Source organism: Agrilus planipennis, unplaced genomic scaffold (genome assembly GCF_000699045.2).
Source record: "Agrilus planipennis isolate EAB-ADULT unplaced genomic scaffold, Apla_2.0 scaffold269, whole genome shotgun sequence".
Lineage (NCBI taxonomy): Eukaryota > Metazoa > Arthropoda > Insecta > Coleoptera > Buprestidae > Agrilus > Agrilus planipennis.
Genome location: NW_020438982.1, coordinates 56481 through 80044, shown reverse-complemented (window position 1 = coordinate 80044; position 23564 = coordinate 56481). Strand labels below are relative to the sequence as shown.

General features: G+C 31.1%; 3 protein-coding genes and 1 long non-coding RNA gene across 4 annotated transcripts in view; 3 read left to right on the top strand and 1 right to left on the bottom strand.

Annotated features, from left to right (window-relative positions):
- LOC108741340 (growth arrest-specific protein 2-like) overlaps positions 1–3587 on the bottom strand; it is a 64749-nt gene extending 61162 nt beyond the window's left edge. Inside the window, exon 1 of the mRNA XM_018476119.2 lies at positions 3498–3587. The gene's annotated coding sequence lies outside the window, so the exon portion shown is untranslated. The remainder of the gene's footprint in view (positions 1–3497) is intronic.
- Positions 3588–3706: 119 nt separating this feature from the next.
- LOC112904733 lies at positions 3707–5081 on the top strand. Its single transcript, XR_003231314.1, has 3 exons — positions 3707–3876; positions 4753–4856; positions 4933–5081. It is a non-coding gene; the product is annotated as an uncharacterized LOC112904733 (long non-coding RNA).
- Positions 5082–5136: 55 nt separating this feature from the next.
- Positions 5137–23564, top strand: part of LOC108741339 — a gene marked incomplete at its 5' end in the record, with an annotated part of 24668 nt that continues 6240 nt past the window's right edge. Inside the window, 6 exons of the mRNA XM_025975562.1 lie at positions 5137–5266; positions 6556–6828; positions 8695–8911; positions 11262–11554; positions 12819–13007; positions 16331–16470. Of these exons, the coding sequence (XP_025831347.1) occupies positions 5137–5266; positions 6556–6828; positions 8695–8911; positions 11262–11554; positions 12819–13007; positions 16331–16470 (1242 nt within the window). The remainder of the gene's footprint in view (positions 5267–6555; positions 6829–8694; positions 8912–11261; positions 11555–12818; positions 13008–16330; positions 16471–23564) is intronic.
- The window catches only part of LOC112904731, a 24205-nt gene continuing 23033 nt past the window's right edge, over positions 22393–23564 (top strand). The window contains exon 1 of the mRNA XM_025975541.1: positions 22393–22680. The gene's annotated coding sequence lies outside the window, so the exon portion shown is untranslated. The remainder of the gene's footprint in view (positions 22681–23564) is intronic.

The window sequence follows — 23564 nt, the reverse complement described above, 5'->3', positions numbered from 1 at the left end:
GTATAAACATACAATATTGTTTTCTCTTTTGAAATATGGAATATGTATATGTAAATAAAAATATCAAAAATGAATTGAAGTAATATAAATCACACTGTAAATATCGGCAACATTTGGATGTTTTTAAGTAAAACAATGCATTTTAACATTCTAATTGAACATTTTAGTTTAATCAGAGTCTTGAAATACCAATTCTTACGAATTCCAGATTTAATTTTAAGGTCAAGATGGATCTAGTTCAAGTCTATTAGTTGGTAAGTTATTTCGTTTTTAAAATACATTATAAAAAAATCTATTTAACAATTTTAAAGCCACATAAGTAGCACATAGTTAACGCTCTTCATGTGATACATTTTCAACCAGTTTCTTTACATTTTCTACATTTAACACGTTGTGAAGTAATCTTTTACATTTTCAACAGTCAAATTTTAGCCGAATGGTATGTAACCGATTCTCATTTAAATAAGACAATTTTAACTTCATTTAGTAATGAAAACATCCCTGTTTTAATTAGTTTTAAATGAAGAGATCGTTTGGCGAGGTGAACTTTCGGATATACAAACATTTATTCGATTTTCTTGTTTTATAGTGCCCTGTGACTTTCTACAAGCTTCTTACTTATTTCAAAAAACACCCTGTATATTTGAAGAACAGTATTTTCTGTATCAGGTCGAAAACTTTTTGACACTTCCTCGTAATACATTATAATTATTATTATTATTAATTATGCATTCGCAATTTTTAATAACAAGTCGATAATTCGATACAGATATTCTAATAAAAAATATCCTTTAATAGAGGTTCGTACTCATATTCCGCTTATGCAATCCAGTCACTTTGCACCACACATGCATACCTGTGTATGCTGATAGAAAATCTATGCAAATGCATGAGTTCTTACCGTTGTATCTTAAAAAAGTACAGGTAGATGTTTTTTTATACAATTTATACACGCAAACCTATACGCCATCCGTAAGAAAAGGCAACATTTAACAGGATTACACCATATCATGTTGCGGTTCTAATTACAACAATTTATATTTTTTTATACTTTTTTTTTAATATCTATCGAAAACAAGCATCACACATCTTTAGTATCAGGAAATACCACATTGTTTTAGTTAATATTAACCGCAAACCTTAATAAAATTAAGCTAATCGTAAAACACTTTTGTTAAGCAAAATGTTTTTATCTAAAGTGAATGAGAATGCTAAACGATATAAAAAAGTTATTGTATTGATGACAGGTTAAAAATATTGTCTGTTCATTGTAAAATTTGTAAATAAAATATGTGTAAAAAAACTAGATAAACAATACTTTAAGAAGGGGCAAATTTTCTTAGTACTTTCACACTTTCAGAACATACCCCGTAAAGGGAATTCCTTACTTTATTACCTTAATGCCTAATATGCTATTTTCCAGCAACACTAATTTTCTTTAAGTCGCATCAATTGGATGATTAGGTGGCGCGAATTTTAATACAAAATTAATGAAAACTGGATCACAAAATCTAATTATTAAGCACATGTGAAATTAAAGATAAAAAAAAAATAAAATATGGTAAGCATAAAATTTAGAGTTGCTCTAGATATAAAGTTCAAGCATTAAACATTTATCCCAACAAGAACCCAATCCGTAAAAGTATCCCAAAAATGATTAATACTGAAACTAAATTCAGTCGTTATGCCCTATTACCTCAATCATTGACTTAAAGAGTTGAAAAAGTAAAACGCCAATAACACCAAATTTTGCCTTGAGAAGAATAAGCACTTAGACTGACTTCCATATACACCCACAGGCATTTCCCAAAGAAAAAACTTCCAGCGTCGTATATAAAAAATTATTCAATGAATTAATTGACAAATATAAAGATTACAAGCACATACACATCGATAGATGTCTAATAGAAGAAAAAGAAGGCTTTGCGATCATATATGATAATACTGACGTCCTATATAAAGTCCCTAGAACATTTATTGTTTTCCTCTAGGAAGCCTATGCTATCAACAAAGCAATCGATTTAAGTCAGGAAAGAAAATTGAATAAAACAGTCATATCATCTGACCCCAAGTACACACTGGAAACTGCAGCAAACCATGCCAACCAAAAGGCCTGGATACAAGCAATTCAAATGAAGCTCCGAAAGATCTTCCAACTAGGAAAGCACTAACCTAAACCGACGCCGTTGACAAGGAAGGAAAAGCGGAACAGGGAACTGCGATCGACGGTCATTTTATTAGACTACGTGCTTTAATAGAACAATTTGCAACAACAGGAAATAAGAAATTGCAAGAAGAAAAAATGTACAACTATAGTGTATGAAGGCGTCTTGTGGAGCAAAATTTGTTTAAGATGCATCATCTTTTTGTAATAATTGAAGAACATTATAGATAATAACAAGAAAACGTTTCTAAATGCCACAAATTGTTCTGTTAAAGCACGCAATCGAATAAAATGATCATGAATTTTTTCAAAACTTCGTATTCAACTGTTCCGATTGTTCTTACTGAAGTTTTATTTTCAACAATAAATACACTTTAAGCTTAAGTATTGTGCATTTGCTTTATTAATAGAGAAATAACACGAATCAAAAACTAACATATGAGATGCTGAGGCTATAGAATAAACTTTTTGGTCGGCCACCCTTCTTTGGACAGAAAAACATCTCGAAAGGGGGTTAATTTAAATTCAGCAGGAGTTAACATCTTTGAAACACTCATCATTTTGATTAACAGTAGATTTAGGTATTTTTAGAAACAATACAGATTAATAATAGTAGAAATAGCGAGGTCGCTAATCGCTTGGTGAAATATGTTAATTACACTAATTAGTGTAAGGATTACTAACTAATCTTCGATACATTTTCGGACTAATTATTGTATTGTTTGATTAATCAATTATCAACTTTTCTGCGATATATTCAACAGACCTACCTCGTCAGTCTCTCTCTCTCTCCCTCTTTCTGCAAACAATATGTAAGAGGGAAAGAGATGTCCACTAACATATTCGATTTTTGACTAGTACTGCCAGGGAAATTTCCCTAAATCTAGGGAATTTACAGCCAGCCCAAAAAATAATTTCAAACACATCGTCTTTACAAAAGATGCTGACTGTGGTTTGCGAAAAAATTAACTAATGGTACGATGATTAATTACGATAAACAAAAGCTATTGAATTGATTCACAACTTACTCAAAATAGTCATCGTACTTTTCGCCTTATTTGGGGTATTTTCAAAAATATTAATACATTATTGTTAATCTTTAATTATCTGATTATTAAAAGAGTTTTTCTTTATTCTTGACTGATATGTGTACGTATCAAAATCTTAAAGTACATACGACACTCACATTAAACAATAATTATTGACCTCCAGATTGATTATCGCCATTCTAATTGAAAAGAAACCGACCTGACATGTGTATCGGTGGTCGTTTATTTAAAGTCAATCGTGTTATTGTGTTATTAATAATTAATTTAATTAAGGGTGCACTTACATAATTATTTCCACCTGTAGCCATCTCGGTGTGTATTGTCCACTTATTATGATATTGTATTGTAGCGTTTTTCACATGAGCAGCATTTGCGGTTAAATGGTCATGTCTGGAAGAAAAACAAGAATAAATTATACATTTATTAGTTCTTGAGTAGTAGGCTTGTAAATGCGTTCTTTTGTTTTTCAAACATAGGTACTAATTGTCAACACTTTAACAGTTTGCTTTTGCCTCTTTCCGAAAGCTTACGCGTCATATTCTTGTAACAGATGCTACTTGGACCAGAAATAATTTCGATTGCACTAGTTGCAATTAAGGCACTTATAAAAGTTGTGCTTATCTTATGAACCATCAATTAATTATTAATTAATTTATATATTTGGTAAGTTAATGAATATCTTTTTTCCTCTCAAACCTATTTAACTTCATTTATTAATATCGCTTAAGTAAACTGTGTGAGAATTTGAATCAGTTCTTGAAGCTTTTGTTTTCATTTTAACCAGTAACGAAAGGTAAAGATGTAATTAAATCTTGCGTGTTACGGACTCCATGTTTAAAATTGGTAGTTTTGCAAAAAAAATGGAATTAGAATACGGAAGCAAAAAAAAAATACAATTGCAAACGTGTTTCTATAAAAATTAAAAAAGGTTCGATATAACTTGTTTCTGCTTATTAGACTTTTACATAAGTTTATTTAGAAACATATGGAGGGATTCTCTGCAAACAATGATTAAGCATATGTTTTTGGTTTTTTAATTTTTCGTGATGTTTCAACTTTCTGAATATATTCTAGCGTCTTTAAACACGTAACATTAAGTCCCCTGTATCAATATATTTCGTTAATGTTTTGGGGCATCCCACTTTTGCGGTGCTTCTCTCTTATTATTAAAAATAGTGTTTTGGAGATACGGGGTGGAATTAAAAAGTATCACCTTTGGAGCACCCCCCGTGTCTCAGTTATTTTCAAACATATCGAAAATGTTACAACGTATTTTTCCCGTAGAAATAATTGTCATGATTAAAAATAGAAAGTTTACTAGTCTGAAGTTTCATTGTGGAATTTTTAAACATAATTCATTATAAAATCAAAATGCAAGTTAAAATGTCAGGCTAAAATGCCACTATAGCGAGTAAATTTAAATTAAATATTACTTATATCTTATGACGCCTTAAAATGCAAAAATTATTACGTTATTTCTTTTGTATGCGGACGTAAAGAGAGAACTTTTTGTTTGGATAACGAATTAATTGCTTTCAGAATACAAATCTCAAAATATGACCAAATCAAAAGCGACGTATGAACTGATACCTCCCGATGGTGGATGGGGCTACGCTGTAACATTCGCTCTCTCCATAATGATGGTGATTGCTTTTTATTGTACACAAAACTTTTAATTACTCCATAAAATCCCTTAATAACTTTGTTATTTCCTTTTAGACATCGACTATCGTGCCCATTTCGTCTTTCGCTTTAGTTTTCGGAAATTATTTAGCAACGTTTACTGACGAAACGTATGCTACTGCCATCGTAAGTTCCCTGTTTGGAACAATACTTCATATCACAGGTAATTTTATTATTTGTTTTTTCAAAAAATATATATCAATATATTGTCCTATCACAATTGTAATAATCACNTCTCATTTTGTGCTGAAAAGATTTTCATATCGGCAAGTTGGAGTAATCGGATCATTTTTGTATTTCGCGGGGAGTTTTGGGGTTGTTTTTGCGACGGATCTACATCACATTATTTTGGCTTACAGCATCATTCAGGGTAAGTAATTTCAAGAAAATGAAATAAAAATATTTTTTCTATATTCCAAAAACATATAACTAACGTTACACATGAACAAAGATGAATGTGAAGAGACAAAAACAAAAATACAAAATTTTAATTCTGATAATATTTATACAGTACGCCTCATTATAAAATATCTCGTTACGGGAGTTATCAATTTAAAAATAAAATCTACAAATGTTATTGGGTCCCGGACGGGAACTTGCAATTAAAAACTTCATTGACCATCAATTTTTAAAATAGAAACCGCTATTTTTGATTTCGCATTTTGAAAAAGTGCAAAATTTTGGTTGTAGTTTAGTATATATATGGATATCTACACGAAGAGACATCACCTACATAGGAATGACCCTTAACTCCTAAGGAGACACTATTATATGTATATGAATAGATCGGTTAATTTTTTAAAAATTCATTTCACTTCAATCATAAATAATTCCAATACTTTTGATACGTAATATGCCTTTTAGTTGAGCATCAAATAATCTTCAATATCAAGGTGAAGGTCAAAATCAAATTGTAGATCATTATAAATATATGTATAAATACGTGTATTAACTTTTTTTTTCGTCAATACAACATAAGAAAATGCATAATTTGTTAAACTAATGGAATAAACACATTGTTACAACCACATCTATCTCAAAATATCACTTACTTCTCTGAAAACTACCCTAAACTAGCCGAACTCTCAAAATCGTTTAGACAAAGCGATTCACTACTTTTTTATTTATGTGAAATTTTTATGACAACTCAAAAAAAAAATACAATTTTCGATTGTAAATGACTGAATTTGTAGTAGAAACAGTAGAATTTATTAGGTAACTTGCAATAATCTCAATTTTGACATGTTTCTTTAAAAATTATTTCAGGTTTCTTAATTATTACAAATGAATTTGTAATATCAACTCTAATACCTAGTAAATTTATTTCTGCTAGGATTTTATTTTTAGATACAAATTCGGATCCAAATTGTAATTTTTATTATTTTCGCTTACGAAGCAACGGGATAGTGGGATAAATTGTAAAAATCGCTTTAATATTTAAATAAACTTTCCTTTTTCATTTTCTCCGTGTATTTGTACCAATTTTTTCCTATACCACGTCCTATTTTTTGCATTTTTACCATTTCATCTAACAATAATACCGAAAAAACTTGACGTCCACGTTTTAATATCCGACCGTTATTACATTTATACACAACAGCACAACTAACCCTTTTCATAAATTTAGGCAATTTTTACATGTTCATTTTACAATTGTAGGCATAGGAGTGGGTTTGATAATGCCTTCTGCGTTATCAGCTGTGAACTCTTATTTTGAAAAGAAGAACGCCTTGATGAATAGCGTGGCACAAGCGTTCTTAACCTGCGTGAACATATTTTTTCCCTTATTTACCAGGATTTTACTGGATGAATACGGTTTTCGTGGTACCCAAGCTATATTTGCCGCAATTAGTTTGCACGCACTTTTAGGCTCTATTTTGCTGCGACCCGTGAGCATGCACATGAAGAAAGTTGAAATAGTAACGCCCAAAGGTAGGTAAAGACAATTAATAAATGAAGGTACTTAATCTATTCAATGGATTAATCAAAACCGACCAGGAGTGTTTAGTAATGAGGAAAATTGTAAATCCAAGACCATAACCGAGACTGTCTTCATACCAGAAAGAGTAAGACCAATACCGAATGAGCAAGACCAAGACTAAAACCAAGACCGAACGAACAAGACCAAGGCTACAAACAAGACCGAATATGTAAAACCAAGACCAAACGAACAAGACCAAGGCTACAAACAAGACCGAATATGTAAAACCAAGACCAAACGAACAAGACCAAGGCTACAAACAAGACCGAATATGTAAAACCAAGACCAAACGAACAAGACCAAGGCTACAAACAAGACCGAATATGTAAAACCAAGACCAAATTCTCATCATCATAAGATCGTCAGTCCTAAAACTACTTCCTATCTTGCGTTAATCTTCGCATTTCCCTAAAACTAGATTTTTTTTTTATTTTGGGTGTTTCATTCCCACCAGCCAGTAATGCTGGTGGGCGGGCAGTCCCTTCAGACTATGCCGGAAGTTAGGGCGGAAGGCCCTCTTCAGCCTGCTTTCAGGAATCGTGGGAATGGGTGGGTGGTGGTTCGGGTGAGAAAGATGAGACGGACGAAATGAAGACAGAAGAGAATGAAAGGATTATCTGTGGAATATTACTGCCCCAGCATTTGCTGAAGTGATCTAAGGAAACCACAAAAAAAAACTTGGACCAAGGCAGACGGACCCGGAATCGAACCGGCGTCCTCCCGAATGCTAAGCAATGGTCTAAACTAGAGCAACGCATGTCCTTAACTATTTGCGAAGAGTAATCTAATCTAGGTCTACATCTACCCCTCCTAACTACTGTTTCTGCCTCTAATATGTCTCTGACTAGACCTTCATGCCTGAGAAGGTGTCCTACCAACCTATCTCGCCTATTTCTTATTGACTTCCATAGAGTCCTCCGTTCTCTTACTCTTTCTAATACCTCTTCATTTCTAACCTTCTCTATCCACGGTATCCTCATCATTCGCCTGTAACATCACATTTCGAACGCTTCTAAAAGACCAAGACAAAGTCTGGGACAGTCTTGATTTTGATCTCTCCTTCCTCATCACTTAGGGTGTTTTATTTTTCAAAAAACAACAGACAAAGTTTCGCCCTAATACCTACAACTCAGAGCGAAACGTAAGCTGCTTTTTTTTTTTTTGAAAAATAAAAAACTTTTAATTCCTGGTCGGTTTTGATTCATTCGTTAATTGAATATTAGGGGAAGAATGGTGAATAGGATACATAATTGATTCTCTCTACTGTTTCGCTTGATAGAAATTCGTTGTAAGGCCATGTAATATATCCATAAATTGTATTATTTGTAACTTTCTAATAATTGTTTCAAACTGCAAAAGAAGTTTATATGAAACTTCTGATGAAGCTAATCAAATTTTTGGTAAAACAAAAGTGAACGCTTAACAACTGTATAGTTTTTAAAAATATATATATATATGAATACGTAATATTATGCGAATTCATCTTTCATAATTTTTAGTGATAAATTTTCACAATAAAATAAAAAACAATTTTTTTAGCTTTAATTAGCGTAATCCGAGTTCACTCAAATGTTTCTTCTTGACGCATGGTAAATAGTTTTAAAATTAATTAATTAATTTTATCAAATTTTTGTACACTAACATTACCGGTATTTAGTCTGTGTCTATTACACACAGATACTAATTAAAATATAAATTAGATTGTTTTATATACTTTTGTTTAGTTATTGATTTAACTATTCACAATTCGGCCGGATTACCTTTACCTACATCGTTAAAATTCTTTTTAAAATCATTTTTTACTTTTCCCCTTTTAGATTTTTCTTATGACGAAGTATCAAATATTTCTGCGAGAGAAGTTTCATATAGGCCGGCTGAGGGCGAGCAATTATTGTACAAAGTTGTAGATCTAAAGGAAAGTGGAGCGTCATCGTTACAGTCTAACAAGTTATCGAAATCGCTTACTTCCGTTACAAGTTTCGGAAGTATGGTATTTGCAATCGGCACGAAGAAGAAGAACAACAGGGGGTGTCTGTAAGTATTATATTTTTATCGATCGTCATAATAAGCTCGTCAGTCCTAAGGCTGGACACGAACATCTACTTTTACCTCTACTCCTTTTAATTCCTATTTTTGCTTCTAATGTTAAATTTTTTATGCGGTACGGTAGAGTTTGAAATTGAGACTCCTTGGAGTGAGCAGAGCTGACAGAATCTGTAGATATTAATTTTGCACAGAATCTGTAATTTTGTAGACACTCGTTGTCCTTTCGTAATTGACCGTGTGTGCAAAGCGAGAGAAATATAAGCAAATATTGAACTGCATATATGCGAAATTTAGAGGGGGGGTATACTCCCATTCGGAACAATTAGTAACAGATATTATAAGATAAATGTTAATAATGTGATCTTCATTGAAATTATTTTTTTAAAATAGGAATGTACCTACTTTCTTTAAAAAACAATAGCCAACTAATATCGCGAACACAACACTTTCCTATCCTGTTCATTTTATTGCAACAAATTTCTACCATAACTCTATTTTATTTAAATAAGTCTTGTGTATACGTAAGCAATTCATTTTACGCGTAATACGCTAAATATAATAGTGTCGAATCTAGAAAGATTGTATTCCAGAATGTAAGTTCTAGAGAATTCCTTTCTTCTTTGTTAAACTGGTGCATTCTCGACAATCCACCATTGGGCAATCCTGCTGCTTTTTCACGTATGTTGGGTTCCTAAAACTGAGTGTTCAGATAAGTGACGTAGCTCTCTAGGGAGCGGATGATCTTCATTTTGGCCCGAGGTCTTTTTTGAAATTGATAGATAACATCGCTGATGCGTCAGATAATGATAGTTTTGGGCATCCCTTTCATCTTGTTGAATCGCTACACTTCTTCACCTTAACATTACCTACTTAATCCTATATGGATTTCATACGGTCACACATTGAACCCGATAACACTTTATTGTCTAGCTCAGGTAGCATATATCTGCCCATAATGGTCTTAAGATTCTCTTAGGCTGAACGGTGCCCATGGTTAGATGACAACAAATCCATTCCAGTCCTTCTTTTTTTCAATATACGAACAACGTTTTTTCCAAGTTACATTCCTGTTGTCGCTGTAACCAGGGCGTAATCTGCCCTTCAGGGCTCTTGAATTGCTACTTCAATGAGACTTGATCTTTTCTTAAGAGGAAATGCTAGAGGGATTTAACCACATCTTCGTTCATGTTTTGATGACCTTTTCCTTACCGTCTTGGACTTGGAATAACACACCACCAAGTCCCACATCACTAGAGTCATCATCAATGATGTTTGGATCGCTGAATTGTGGATATATCAAAATTCGTGCTTCAAATGTAGAATTTTTAAAATTGGATTGGAAAACAGGATGCATTTCTTGGGACTTGGCTTTGCGGCTGACAATTTCTTGAAGACTTCAGTCACGTTTCGAAGTTGTCACTCGAAGACTTACCCAGCATGATGATGTCCATCACTCTTTCGAATTTAGTTGCACAATCCGAAAGCCACCACATTGAAGTCTTCTCATTATCCTATAGATGTACTAGTATAACTTTTCAATTTATTCTTTCGTTTTGCTAGTCTGCTTTTCTAACTTAATTTCCTCCTCAATCTTGTTTTCCATCTTGATTTTCCTTTCTTGTATTTTCTTTTCCACCTCGTTTCTAATACCATTTATTTTTTCATTCATTCTCATATTTATTGATGAGATTCTTCGATGGCATCAAATTTGTTCTTCTTTCTTTGAGAGCTTTTCAATGATATATGATTTATTGGGGTAACTTCTTCTAGAATATTGTATGGAACTCTTAGATTACATCAGAATCTTTCTTTTTTTGAGAGCTTTCCAAAGATAAGCGACTTGTTAGGATTTTATTTGTAGCCAATGGAATGCTCCAGAATATTCGACGGACTTTTTCATCAGCCCTACTTCTGACACCATATATCACGTAATCAAACACCTCGCACCAATTTAATTAATTAATCACTCGCTCACTATAGAATCGCTTCTTCGTTTTTCTGAATCGCTTTCGATTACCTCGTAATTAGAACTGACTTGTATAGACTTCACGTCAGTAATTACTAGCGGCTGGATTTGTCCATTAATTTGGGATATTGAGGGAATAATTACGGTGGAATATTTAAAAAAAAATGTTATCGCCGGAGTGCAGCAATTTTTGAGAGCTCTGCATAGAAAAATGAAAATAATTTAAAAACATAACTGTTGTTTTTTAATAGTCATTATCATCACTTTTGAATCAATACTCATAAGGCACACTACTATGTAACTTTACTTAGTGACTTTATTACTTGTAATCACCCTATTATGCCGATTTCTTAAGATTCTTTTTCCTTTTAGGTTTTCCATATGTGAGATTTTGGATATGGACCTTCTGAAAGACATATTCTATCTCAATATGGCTTTTGGTCTTGCAATTTGCACAATGTCCGAAATGAATTTCATGGCAATATTGCCTTTATTTTTATTCGACATTGGTTTTAGCAAAAGGGACGTTACAGTAGTGATGACGGTCTACTTTGCATCTGATCTAGTAATGAGAGTAATATTCGTAATTGTGGCAGCCTTTTTCCAGTTTAGTTGCAGAAAAGTATTTCTTTGTAACGCGATTCTTACATTCCTAATACGACTGGGTAAGTAGCACAACGTTCTACTTCAGAAATTAATTTCCGAAAGGTTCCGACTTACTGGCCCCCTTCAAAATATTTAATTTAGGTTTTATTAGGTGACCGAAGTAACCGAAAAATTAAAACCAAGTTTTTTTCTGAAAGTAATTCATAGTCATAAAGTCGTCATTCCTAAGACAGGTTGGACACGCACCTCCAATCTTTCCTATCATGAGCTAATCTTCGCATTTCCCTTAAACCAGAGCGTCCCAGATCTTTAACTATTTGCGTACAGTAATCTAATCTAGTAAAACATACAACTACACAAATTAAATGAATGCGTCCTCTGGGGTAAAGTACTCCGAAAATAAACTAGTCCCCCATTCGGATGTCCGGGCGGGTACTACCTCGGGTGATGTCATCAATAAGTGCAATAGGGGAAGATGCAATATTTCACGAGTCAGAGAGTGGGATATTAGGGCAATGAAGCATGTAGGGAAATTGGAAAATTTGAAAGTTGAGATTAATAGACTAGAATTAGATATAGTAGGCATTAGTGAAGTCCGCTGGCCGGAAGCTGGAGTGGATACTTTAGAATAATACATACAAGATCGCTGGAAGGTAATTCGGGGGTAGGAATTGTAATGCGTAGGAAAACAGGGAAGAATGTAAAAAGCTATTTACAAAAAAGCGATAGGATAGTGATGGTCAAATTAAACTCGAAACCGGTAAAAACGGTATTAGTGCAGGTCTACATGCCTACATCATCTTACAATGATGAAGACGTAGAGGCGGTTTATGCAGATATAGAAAACGTGTTAAGTTTAGTGAAAGGACAGGAAAACCTAACAGTTGTAGGAGACTTCAACGCAGTAATAGGTGAAGGTAAAGTAATCTAATCTAGGTCTCCTCGTAACTCCTGTTTCTACTTCTAATATGAGAAGGTGTCCTACCAACTTAAGTAGCCTAATTCTTATTGACTTCTCTTATTCTTTCTAATACCTCTTCATTTTTATCCTTCTCTATCCACGATATCCTCATTAGTCGCCTGTAATACCGCATTTCGAACGCTTCTAACCTTTCCTTTTCCGCCGCGCCCACCGTCTATGTATCGCACCCGTACAACACCGCGCTCCAAACATACATCTTTAACAATCTTCTTCTAATTTCAAAATTGACCGTTCGCGAAAACATAGAACTGACTTCTTTTTGTTGAAGGTGACTCGACCCTGCGCTATCCTCTGTTTTATATCTCTACTGCTCCTGAAAGTAATTTTTTAAAATTTTTCAGCATTTTCAGCATATGACTCTTTTTGGTGGATAACAACGAGCACGGCGATCCTAGGATTTTCACGCTGTCTCATACAAACTCCTATGCCTATTGTTATTGCAGAAGTGTATTCAGATAAATTTGCAAGTGCCCTGTCTTTTTATATGGTTGTTACCGGAGTTACTTCGATCACTTTGGGTGCCGTAATGGGTAAGTCAAATAATTTTTTGTTTATGTCAACAATCTAATGAATTTTGAGAAAAAATGAAAAACTTTAATAATAAAATCGACAAATGAACGTCCTGTACGTATCAAAGTACTGCCTCGACCTTAGTCAAGTTTACCTGGGCTTGCCCTCAGTTAAATGCTATAAACCTTTCTTTCTTTGTTGCAATAAAATACGTGATGTGAATTAATTACTTGATTAACCTGCTTCACATATGTATAGCCGAACAAAAAACCGAACGTTAAAATAACTTTTGCTTTGCATAACTAATGCATAATTGTGATCTTGATTTTTAAAATTTTCCAAGTTACCTGCCAGTTTTTCAAACGCGGAGGAAAATAAATAAAGAAGTATGAAGTATGCATTTGCTCTTTGCAATAAAAAATGACCAGTTTTACATGACTTATTAACATAAATGCATCAACCAGTGATAGTCGACAACATAATTAACTAAATTCCACATGTCAAAAATGCGGCTTAAAAAAACTGTCCACGGAAAACTATTGCATAACATATTGTAGGTACGGTCCTGCTCAAATTAAAATAAAAACATACAGAGCGCTCCGTTTTAATCTATAATGGCAAATATTCTCCCAACATGCAAGTAAACAATTAAAAAGTGGTTTTTGCAAATGTTGTTGGGTTCTAAAGAAATAATGTGATTAAACTATAAGTACGGTCCTGCTCAAATTAAAATAAAAACATACAGAGTGCTCCGCTTTAATCCATAATGGCAAACATCCTCTCCACGTGCAAATAACCAATTAGAAAATAGTTTTTGCAAATGTTATTGGGTTCTAAAGGTATCATGTGATCAAACTATAGGTACGGTCCTGTTCAGATTAAAATAAAAACATACAGAGTGCTCCGATTTAATCTATAATAGTCAATATCCTCTCAACATGCAAGTAACCAAATTAAGAAATGGCTTTTACTAATGTTGTTGGGTTCTAAAGGTATCATGCGATTCTGTAGTTGGGCACCAGGTCCGGAACCCAGGCCATTTTTTAATTAGTTGGTTACATTTCGAAATATTTACCATTAGAGATTAAAATGGACCACCCTGTATAATAATGTACAAAACATTTGCTGTATTTTTTGATATATCGTATGTAGTAAATGGTATTCGTAATTGAATAATATTTTAATTTACCTTATTTACATAAAGAATTTCTTATAATCCTGTAAATATTTTTAATTATGCAAATAATAAACTGGCGAGCATATTGTGATTGAAGAAAATCATTAATGAGTAAAACACATTAAGCTCTTAAATCAAAATCATTAATCAAGATTACATAATTATTTTATTGTATTGTATATGTTTATTCCCCAAGTATTAAAGTTAATTTTTTATTTCGACCGGTAGCAAAAACCACAGACGTTCTACAAACTTTAGGTCACAGCCATATAATAAAAAAGACAACTAAGAAAACCTTGGAAACCTGTTTTTGTTCTAGTTTTAAAATTAATGTAATACGGACCTTTTTATACAAATTAACCACCCACAGGTATCAAAAACAATTGTACCAAATGTCTAAATGATTAATTAAAGCTGTGGAATAAATTACATAGGTATTTGTACCTGGAAGTAAAAAAAAAAAAACTCCCTGACATTTACAAAACCTTACGCGTGACTTTTCAATAAGTACGCAATGAATCCAAATGTGATTGACTTGGAAGAATTAAAAAAAATGGAAAGAAAGAGGAGATTGCGTTGATAAGAGTAATTTTTGAAAAAAATATTCTTCTAAAATTGAATCGATTTTATCGACAAGCATAAAATGTCATTTTGTTACATGGAAGAATAGTTTTTAAGGATTCAACTGTTTGAAGAGTAATGTTTGTGATATTTTTTCAGCAGTTAAGTTGTATGCAAAAGAATTAAGTCTCGATAAATCTTTAATTATAATAAAGATAATATTTTATGAACCTTATCCAATGTAAAGTAGATACTAAAATTAATTAAAATCAAATAATTCATCGGTTCGTAATTCTAGGTATACTTAATAAAAACGGGTGATGGATTAAATGTTATTACAACGTTTGCATAATCCTATTGCAAATCACGTATTTTCCGCAATCATATAAATAATAATGTTATGGCATAAGTTTGTCTGTATATTTGTCAATATCTCAATTAGCGGAAGACAAAACGAACGGAACGACTGTATATTGTAAAAAATGACAAAAGATGCGTCAATTGTTGTAAATTTAACTCTTTAGAGACTAAAATTTTGCAAAATTTCATCCGACTTCATTAAGCCACTTAAAAGATATTTGCGAATTAAAATGCTTAAAAAATCATAATCATGTATAGTAACGAGATAGCATTTGGAGCTAACTAACGAATAAAACGTTTAAATAAAGAAACCTAGGCCTCTTTATATATCGTTTAATCAGAATCTTTAATTAAAGAAAAAAAATTGACGGGTCTAAATATGTGCATTCAGATGTATAGTTTGCTGCATACATTCTAATGACATGTGATAACCACTAAATTTTTGTTTATAACTAGTTGTAATATATCGACATTAAGAAAATTGGAAAACATAATAAATAGTAAATGTAAAGTTTTCATGTGCACTTACATAAAATTTCTGCAGAAGGAATTTATGCAAAATACAACAAAGAAACGTTACCTAATAACAAATTGCAAATATATAATATAAATAGACTTGAATGTTCATTTATAGAGACTGTCAATCATATTTGATATGATACATAAGTATGATACGTGTGTACACACAGGTATCTCGGACAATACAAAGCCCAATCGGTGTACGTGTTCTAAAAATAATCACATTGTACAAAATAGTATAAATAAAGTTTTTGCGTGTAATTGAATGTTTTTATAACTCTTTTTATATAAAATCAATCTCGAAATAAACAACTTTTGCTCTAAATATACAGTATCTAACAAAAAACAAACATTATATATATGTATAATATTTTTTTATAAATTTTTATGTAATTACTTTTATTTGTACTTTTATGTCAATGTTTATAGATACACTAGGACATTATTAACATTAACACGGTTTATAACAACGAATCATTCATTAAAATGCATTATTGCGTATTCAAATTTGTTCTAAGGACTTTTGCAGGTGTCTATGTCCTGAAGAATGTGGGTTTTCCCTGTAATATACAAACGCCTCATGCATATATTCATAAGTACAATTAGAATACCAAAAATGTAAAATTGTATTAAAAGTACACACCGTACGTCATAAAGTTTTCTCGAAAACAATTCTTATTTTGTTTTGATATTATTTTCAAATGGTTTTTCCATTTTTCTTTTAAGGTATCGTTCGAACGAAAACTCAAAGTTCTACGATGGTTTTCCACGTGTTGACCGTTTGTTTTCTTTTTTGTATTGTGCCATGGACAATCGAAATGATATACAAAAAGTTCAAGAGACGAAATGTACGAAAAGAACGAATAATTGATGGATGATGTTGATAGTGCTTTTATAACTTACTTAACACTCACAATCAATATTATTAAGATTAATAACACTGAATAATGTAACATGACTCATTTTGTACCAGTTGGATATCAATTTTTGTAAATTTCTGAATAATAAATAAATCTGATAGAAAAAAAGTATATATTGTTTATTTATTTGCGGTCATAAAACTTTTAAATCTGTTAATTGGAGCTGTGTTTATCACGAATGCTTTTTTATTACAACGTACGCAATAAAACACGTAAAAAAGATAATTACATACGCGATTTTTTTAGTTAAGGTAGGTATACACTTCCGTATTATGATATTTATGAGCAAACCGGATTGAATTTTTATTTATCTTGAATTTCTTTATACATACATAGACACCTGTTTGAATATACTATAATGGATATGTCGCAGCCATTACAAATTCACTCCTTTCGATTCCGGCTAGGCGGTTTTAAGAGTAATGTTGACTTCAAAAGTTACTAACTAAACATTTAGCCGAACCTTATTAGGACAAATAACATTTAAAATTTTTGTAAAGGGGTGTTACACATACAAGAGCAGTTAAATAAAATCTCTCACCACTCATCACTCAACTTATTTGTAGGTTAGGTTAAGTAGCCATGACGTAGAGGGATGGTGTCCAAACATCCGCGAAATCTTTTAACAGCGATTCTTTTGATTAATAATTTGAATGATTAGAAACTTATATTTCGTTCACAGGGAATAAGAATATTAATACAGTCACTGTAGAGGAATTTCGTGTAATTTGAATATATATGATGACCCAGACCACGTTTTACCTATGCAGATGTTATGTCAAAAAAAAGAGCGCAGATATTTATTGTAAAATTAAAATTTTAATCAAAGATTTGTCTCCAAAGGCTCTACACTGAATTCGATTTTAAATAAAATATTTTATTCCTTGGGCACCATCCAGAAAAAAATCCTAGCTGCGTCATTGTAATTCATTAGATCATGTAGCATTTTATAAAAGATTAAAGTAGTTTAATGAAGAATAATAATTCTATAAATTTTTTATACTTTTCAATTCAAGTAACATGGTATTTGTTATTGGATGAAGAGGGGCGGATTATGAGATGAGGGTCTTATTAGGAACTAAATATGAAAATAAAACCACTAATTTATTCCACTAAAGCACCCTTAAACTATTCCTTTGATGTGAAAAAACAATGTAACTACTGGGCATCAGAATCCGCTTGAGCGTTAGTTAGTCGCTTTTAAATTGTCTGCTATACGTATACCTTCTTTCATTAAATTTATATCATTAATTAATCTCACAAAGATAGCCTTTGAGTTTTAAGGTTTCTGAATAAAAACAATTTCCAAAATTTTCTTTTTAACATAATCACCTGTATAAATAAATAAACTACCTTGAACAAATAACTATACATCTTACGCAACATACAGGGTGATGCAACAAAAGCTAAAGTTTTGTATATTTTTATGAACCTTATCCAATGTAAAGTAGATACTAAAATTAATTAAAATCAAATAATTCATCGGTTCGTAATTCTAGGTATACTTAATAAAAACGGGTGATGGATTAAATGTTATTACAACGTTTGCATAATCCTATTGCAAATCACGTATTTTCCGCAATCATATAAATAATAATGTTATGGCATAAGTTTGTCTGTATATTTGTCAATATCTCAATTAGCGGAAGACAAAACGAACGGAACGACTGTATATTGTAAAAAATGACAAAAGATGCGTCAATTGTTGTAAATTTAACTCTTTAGAGACTAAAATTTTGCAAAATTTCATCCGACTTCATTAAGCCACTTAAAAGATATTTGCGAATTAAAATGCTTAAAAAATCATAATCATGTATAGTAACGAGATAGCATTTGGAGCTAACTAACGAATAAAACGTTTAAATAAAGAAACCTAGGCCTCTTTATATATCGTTTAATCAGAATCTTTAATTAAAGAAAAAAAATTGACGGGTCTAAATATGTGCATTCAGATGTATAGTTTGCTGCATACATTCTAATGACATGTGATAACCACTAAATTTTTGTTTATAACTAGTTGTAATATATCGACATTAAGAAAATTGGAAAACATAATAAATAGTAAATGTAAAGTTTTCATGTGCACTTACATAAAATTTCTGCAGAAGGAATTTATGCAAAATACAACAAAGAAACGTTACCTAATAACAAATTGCAAATATATAATATAAATAGACTTGAATGTTCATTTATAGAGACTGTCAATCATATTTGATATGATACATAAGTATGATACGTGTGTACACACAGGTATCTCGGACAATACAAAGCCCAATCGGTGTACGTGTTCTAAAAATAATCACATTGTACAAAATAGTATAAATAAAGTTTTTGCGTGTAATTGAATGTTTTTATAACTCTTTTTATATAAAATCAATCTCGAAATAAACAACTTTTGCTCTAAATATACAGTATCTAACAAAAAACAAACATTATATATATGTATAATATTTTTTTATAAATTTTTATGTAATTACTTTTATTTGTACTTTTATGTCAATGTTTATAGATACACTAGGACATTATTAACATTAACACGGTTTATAACAACGAATCATTCATTAAAATGCATTATTGCGTATTCAAATTTGTTCTAAGGACTTTTGCAGGTGTCTATGTCCTGAAGAATGTGGGTTTTCCCTGTAATATACAAACGCCTCATGCATATATTCATAAGTACAATTAGAATACCAAAAATGTAAAATTGTATTAAAAGTACACACCGTACGTCATAAAGTTTTCTCGAAAACAATTCTTATTTTGTTTTGTTATTATTTTCAAATGGTTTTTCCATTTTTCTTTTAAGGTATCGTTCGAACGAAAACTCAAAGTTCTACGATGGTTTTCCACGTGTTGACCGTTTGTTTTCTTTTTTGTATTGTGCCATGGACAATCGAAATGATATACAAAAAGTTCAAGAGACGAAATGTACGAAAAGAACGAATAATTGATGGATGATGTTGATAGTGCTTTTATAACTTACTTAACACTCACAATCAATATTATTAAGATTAATAACACTGAATAATGTAACATGACTCATTTTGTACCAGTTGGATATCAATTTTTGTAAATTTCTGAATAATAAATAAATCTGATAGAAAAAAAGTATATATTGTTTATTTATTTGCGGTCATAAAACTTTTAAATCTGTTAATTGGAGCTGTGTTTATCACGAATGCTTTTTTATTACAACGTACGCAATAAAACACGTAAAAAAGATAATTACATACGCGATTTTTTTAGTTAAGGTAGGTATACACTTCCGTATTATGATATTTATGAGCAAACCGGATTGAATTTTTATTTATCTTGAATTTCTTTATACATACATAGACACCTGTTTGAATATACTATAATGGATATGTCGCAGCCATTACAAATTCACTCCTTTCGATTCCGGCTAGGCGGTTTTAAGAGTAATGTTGACTTCAAAAGTTACTAACTAAACATTTAGCCGAACCTTATTAGGACAAATAACATTTAAAATTTTTGTAAAGGGGTGTTACACATACAAGAGCAGTTAAATAAAATCTCTCACCACTCATCACTCAACTTATTTGTAGGTTAGGTTAAGTAGCCATGACGTAGAGGGATGGTGTCCAAACATCCGCGAAATCTTTTAACAGCGATTCTTTTGATTAATAATTTGAATGATTAGAAACTTATATTTCGTTCACAGGGAATAAGAATATTAATACAGTCACTGTAGAGGAATTTCGTGTAATTTGAATATATATGATGACCCAGACCACGTTTTACCTATGCAGATGTTATGTCAAAAAAAAGAGCGCAGATATTTATTGTAAAATTAAAATTTTAATCAAAGATTTGTCTCCAAAGGCTCTACACTGAATTCGATTTTAAATAAAATATTTTATTCCTTGGGCACCATCCAGAAAAAAATCCTAGCTGCGTCATTGTAATTCATTAGATCATGTAGCATTTTATAAAAGATTAAAGTAGTTTAATGAAGAATAATAATTCTATAAATTTTTTATACTTTTCAATTCAAGTAACATGGTATTTGTTATTGGATGAAGAGGGGCGGATTATGAGATGAGGGTCTTATTAGGAACTAAATATGAAAATAAAACCACTAATTTATTCCACTAAAGCACCCTTAAACTATTCCTTTGATGTGAAAAAACAATGTAACTACTGGGCATCAGAATCCGCTTGAGCGTTAGTTAGTCGCTTTTAAATTGTCTGCTATACGTATACCTTCTTTCATTAAATTTATATCATTAATTAATCTCACAAAGATAGCCTTTGAGTTTTAAGGTTTCTGAATAAAAACAATTTCCAAAATTTTCTTTTTAACATAATCACCTGTATAAATAAATAAACTACCTTGAACAAATAACTATACATCTTACGCAACATACAGGGTGATGCAACAAAAGCTAAAGTTTTGTATATGCTCAATTGCTAATGGCCAATAATGTAATTAAAGATGGTATAACAAGATAACATTCTATTTATAAATAGGTAATAATAAATTAAAAGCAATAATACGAATTGCCATTAATATGGGTAAGTCTACCTTTAATTTTACGTTTTGCCAGTTTTAAAAGAAAAGGAAACCAATTTTTATTTAAATACCAATCCAAAACTAAATTGATGTTAATAATAATTAATTGATTTAAGTAAAGTATTTTGATTCCAACATGTGCACGTTATGAGTGAATGAACACATCATTGGTTCGGATTATATGTATTTATAGACTTTGGAAATATGGTCACGAGACGCCTCGATGACAAATAACAATGTTTTTTATTAAATGTGTCACTTAAAATATTAAATACATTAAAAACTAAGAAGCAGTTTAGCACTAATTTTGCTTGATATCTTAAAGGAGAATGCGAACGGTTAGATAGTATGGAATAGGGTGGCTCAAGATCGGAAAAAATTTTGTTTTGAGCTNGGTTTACTCAAGATTTGTAAAATGGATAAAAATTGGAATTTTTGTTATTTTATTTTTTCCTCGTAATATTATTGTCTACGATTGAAATTCTAAATATTTTAAAAATTTTCAATTAACAGAGGTCGCTATAGATTGTTTAAATTTTTACAATAGGTAATAACTACATTAGATGTTTTCGAGTGACTTGAAAATATAAATGTATACTTATTAATACTTTTTTTATTATTTAGTACTAGCGATTGTATTCATAGTTTTCCATGTCTAATGCTTTATGTCTATTCCTGAAGGTATCAATTTAAAAAAAGTTTATATTTTTACAGAAAACATCTAATTTAAAATAGGTAGGTAGATACGCTATATTTTATATAAAAATTGATTGATTGACCTTTACAACGTAATGTCGACATAAAATTTACAAAATATTTATAAATTCAAACGCAGGCAATAATAACATTGCAAAAACCCCTTAAACATTTTTAATCTAGCCTAATCCTAATCTAACCTAAGGATTTTATTCTGCTTTGCTGCAAACAAAAGAAAATACACTGTTCACTTCGTTAGTGTTGTCGTTTAATTTACAAAGTGTTGTAATTATAAAAAATGCTTTGGGTTAGATTGAGGTAAAATTAGATTATTGGTTCTACTTCTGATTTTCAATATTTCGAAATTCATAAACTATACGAAAAAAGAAAAAGTTTTCTACGCTCATCATATGCATATGTACACAGATAGATAACTCTTGTTCAGAAGAAATTAGGTACTCATTTTTGTACTCACGGTAATGACCGGTTAGGTGAAAGCAATTACTGAGTTAAGTAAATATTAAAAAAAAAATCTTTTTGTGTTTTCTTTTTTTAATATCTGTAAGTAATAGTTTGATTTGATGAATACGATAGTTCCTACGAGAAAGAAATTGATATCAAAATGTTTTTTATTAAAGGTCAATTTTTTATTAAGCACTGTCTGCGGATCCGGTGGTTTGCGCAAATCTAGAGCTAATTGTAAGACTGACAGAGCTCCGCCTCCGACGACTTTTGTAAATCCAGCTCCAAGAACTAAACACGGACATTGGTACTTCGTAATGTTATTATCCTGGTCCATTTAAAATCCAAAGAGATACGTTAAATGTTTTACTTTAATAAAACAGTGATTCTTACTATTCGCGCACAAATTTAATTGAGTACTTTCCAGTTTTTGTGAAACTTCTGAAAACTGTTTATCCACACAGGTAAGTTTTTGAATTCCCTAATTCATTATCTAATTAAGGTTTATCTTTTGTAAGTACAAGTGTACTTTAATTAATCTAACTTTGCTCAGATTGTTTTAGAACCTATTTACTTTATAGAGATTCATAATAACTTCCGCAGGTGTTAATAATGAAGTGTGAAGTTCGGGGTTTTAAGTGGGTCAGTTTGTTTATCGGCGATGTTTCGTCCACGATCTTACGCGTTATCGTCAGAGACCTTTCAATATAGACCGGAACTGCTCTACTAATTTTACTTTTTTTCAAAAGTTTTATTAATTTTTTACTTTTAACAAATAACAACACTATGTATGGTCTCTGAACCATGTAATATGAAAATATTTTATATTTTTCTGTATTGAGCTTTTATTAACTGTTTACCTATTCGATACCCTACCTATAGCAGTATAGTGACTATGATAATTATTAATAACAAGAAAAGGATTTTTTTTATTGATTTATTTATTTTATTTATTAGAGAATACTAGTTGTTGGAATAATTTCTTTGGGCTATTTGTTCATATTTCAAGACTTATTTTTTATATTAATTGGATGTTAACCATTACATAATTTTAATTCACTCATTAAATTAATTCAATTATTCAATTATTGTTTACGCTACTTACATGGTTATTATAACCATATCGGCAAGTATAGTTATGATTAACAAGCACAATTTAAATGCGCTTTGTAATTACACGGCTATCCTTTGAAATTACAAACGCTATTGAAAAAACAAATGATTAAAATATGTCTTAATTTCACCTCTAGTTCTCATATTAAAAAGATTAATCTTGATAAGGACAATTCAAGTTCAATAACAAAAAAGATTATTGGTTAATTAATCATAAAAATTAATTAAACCCTTT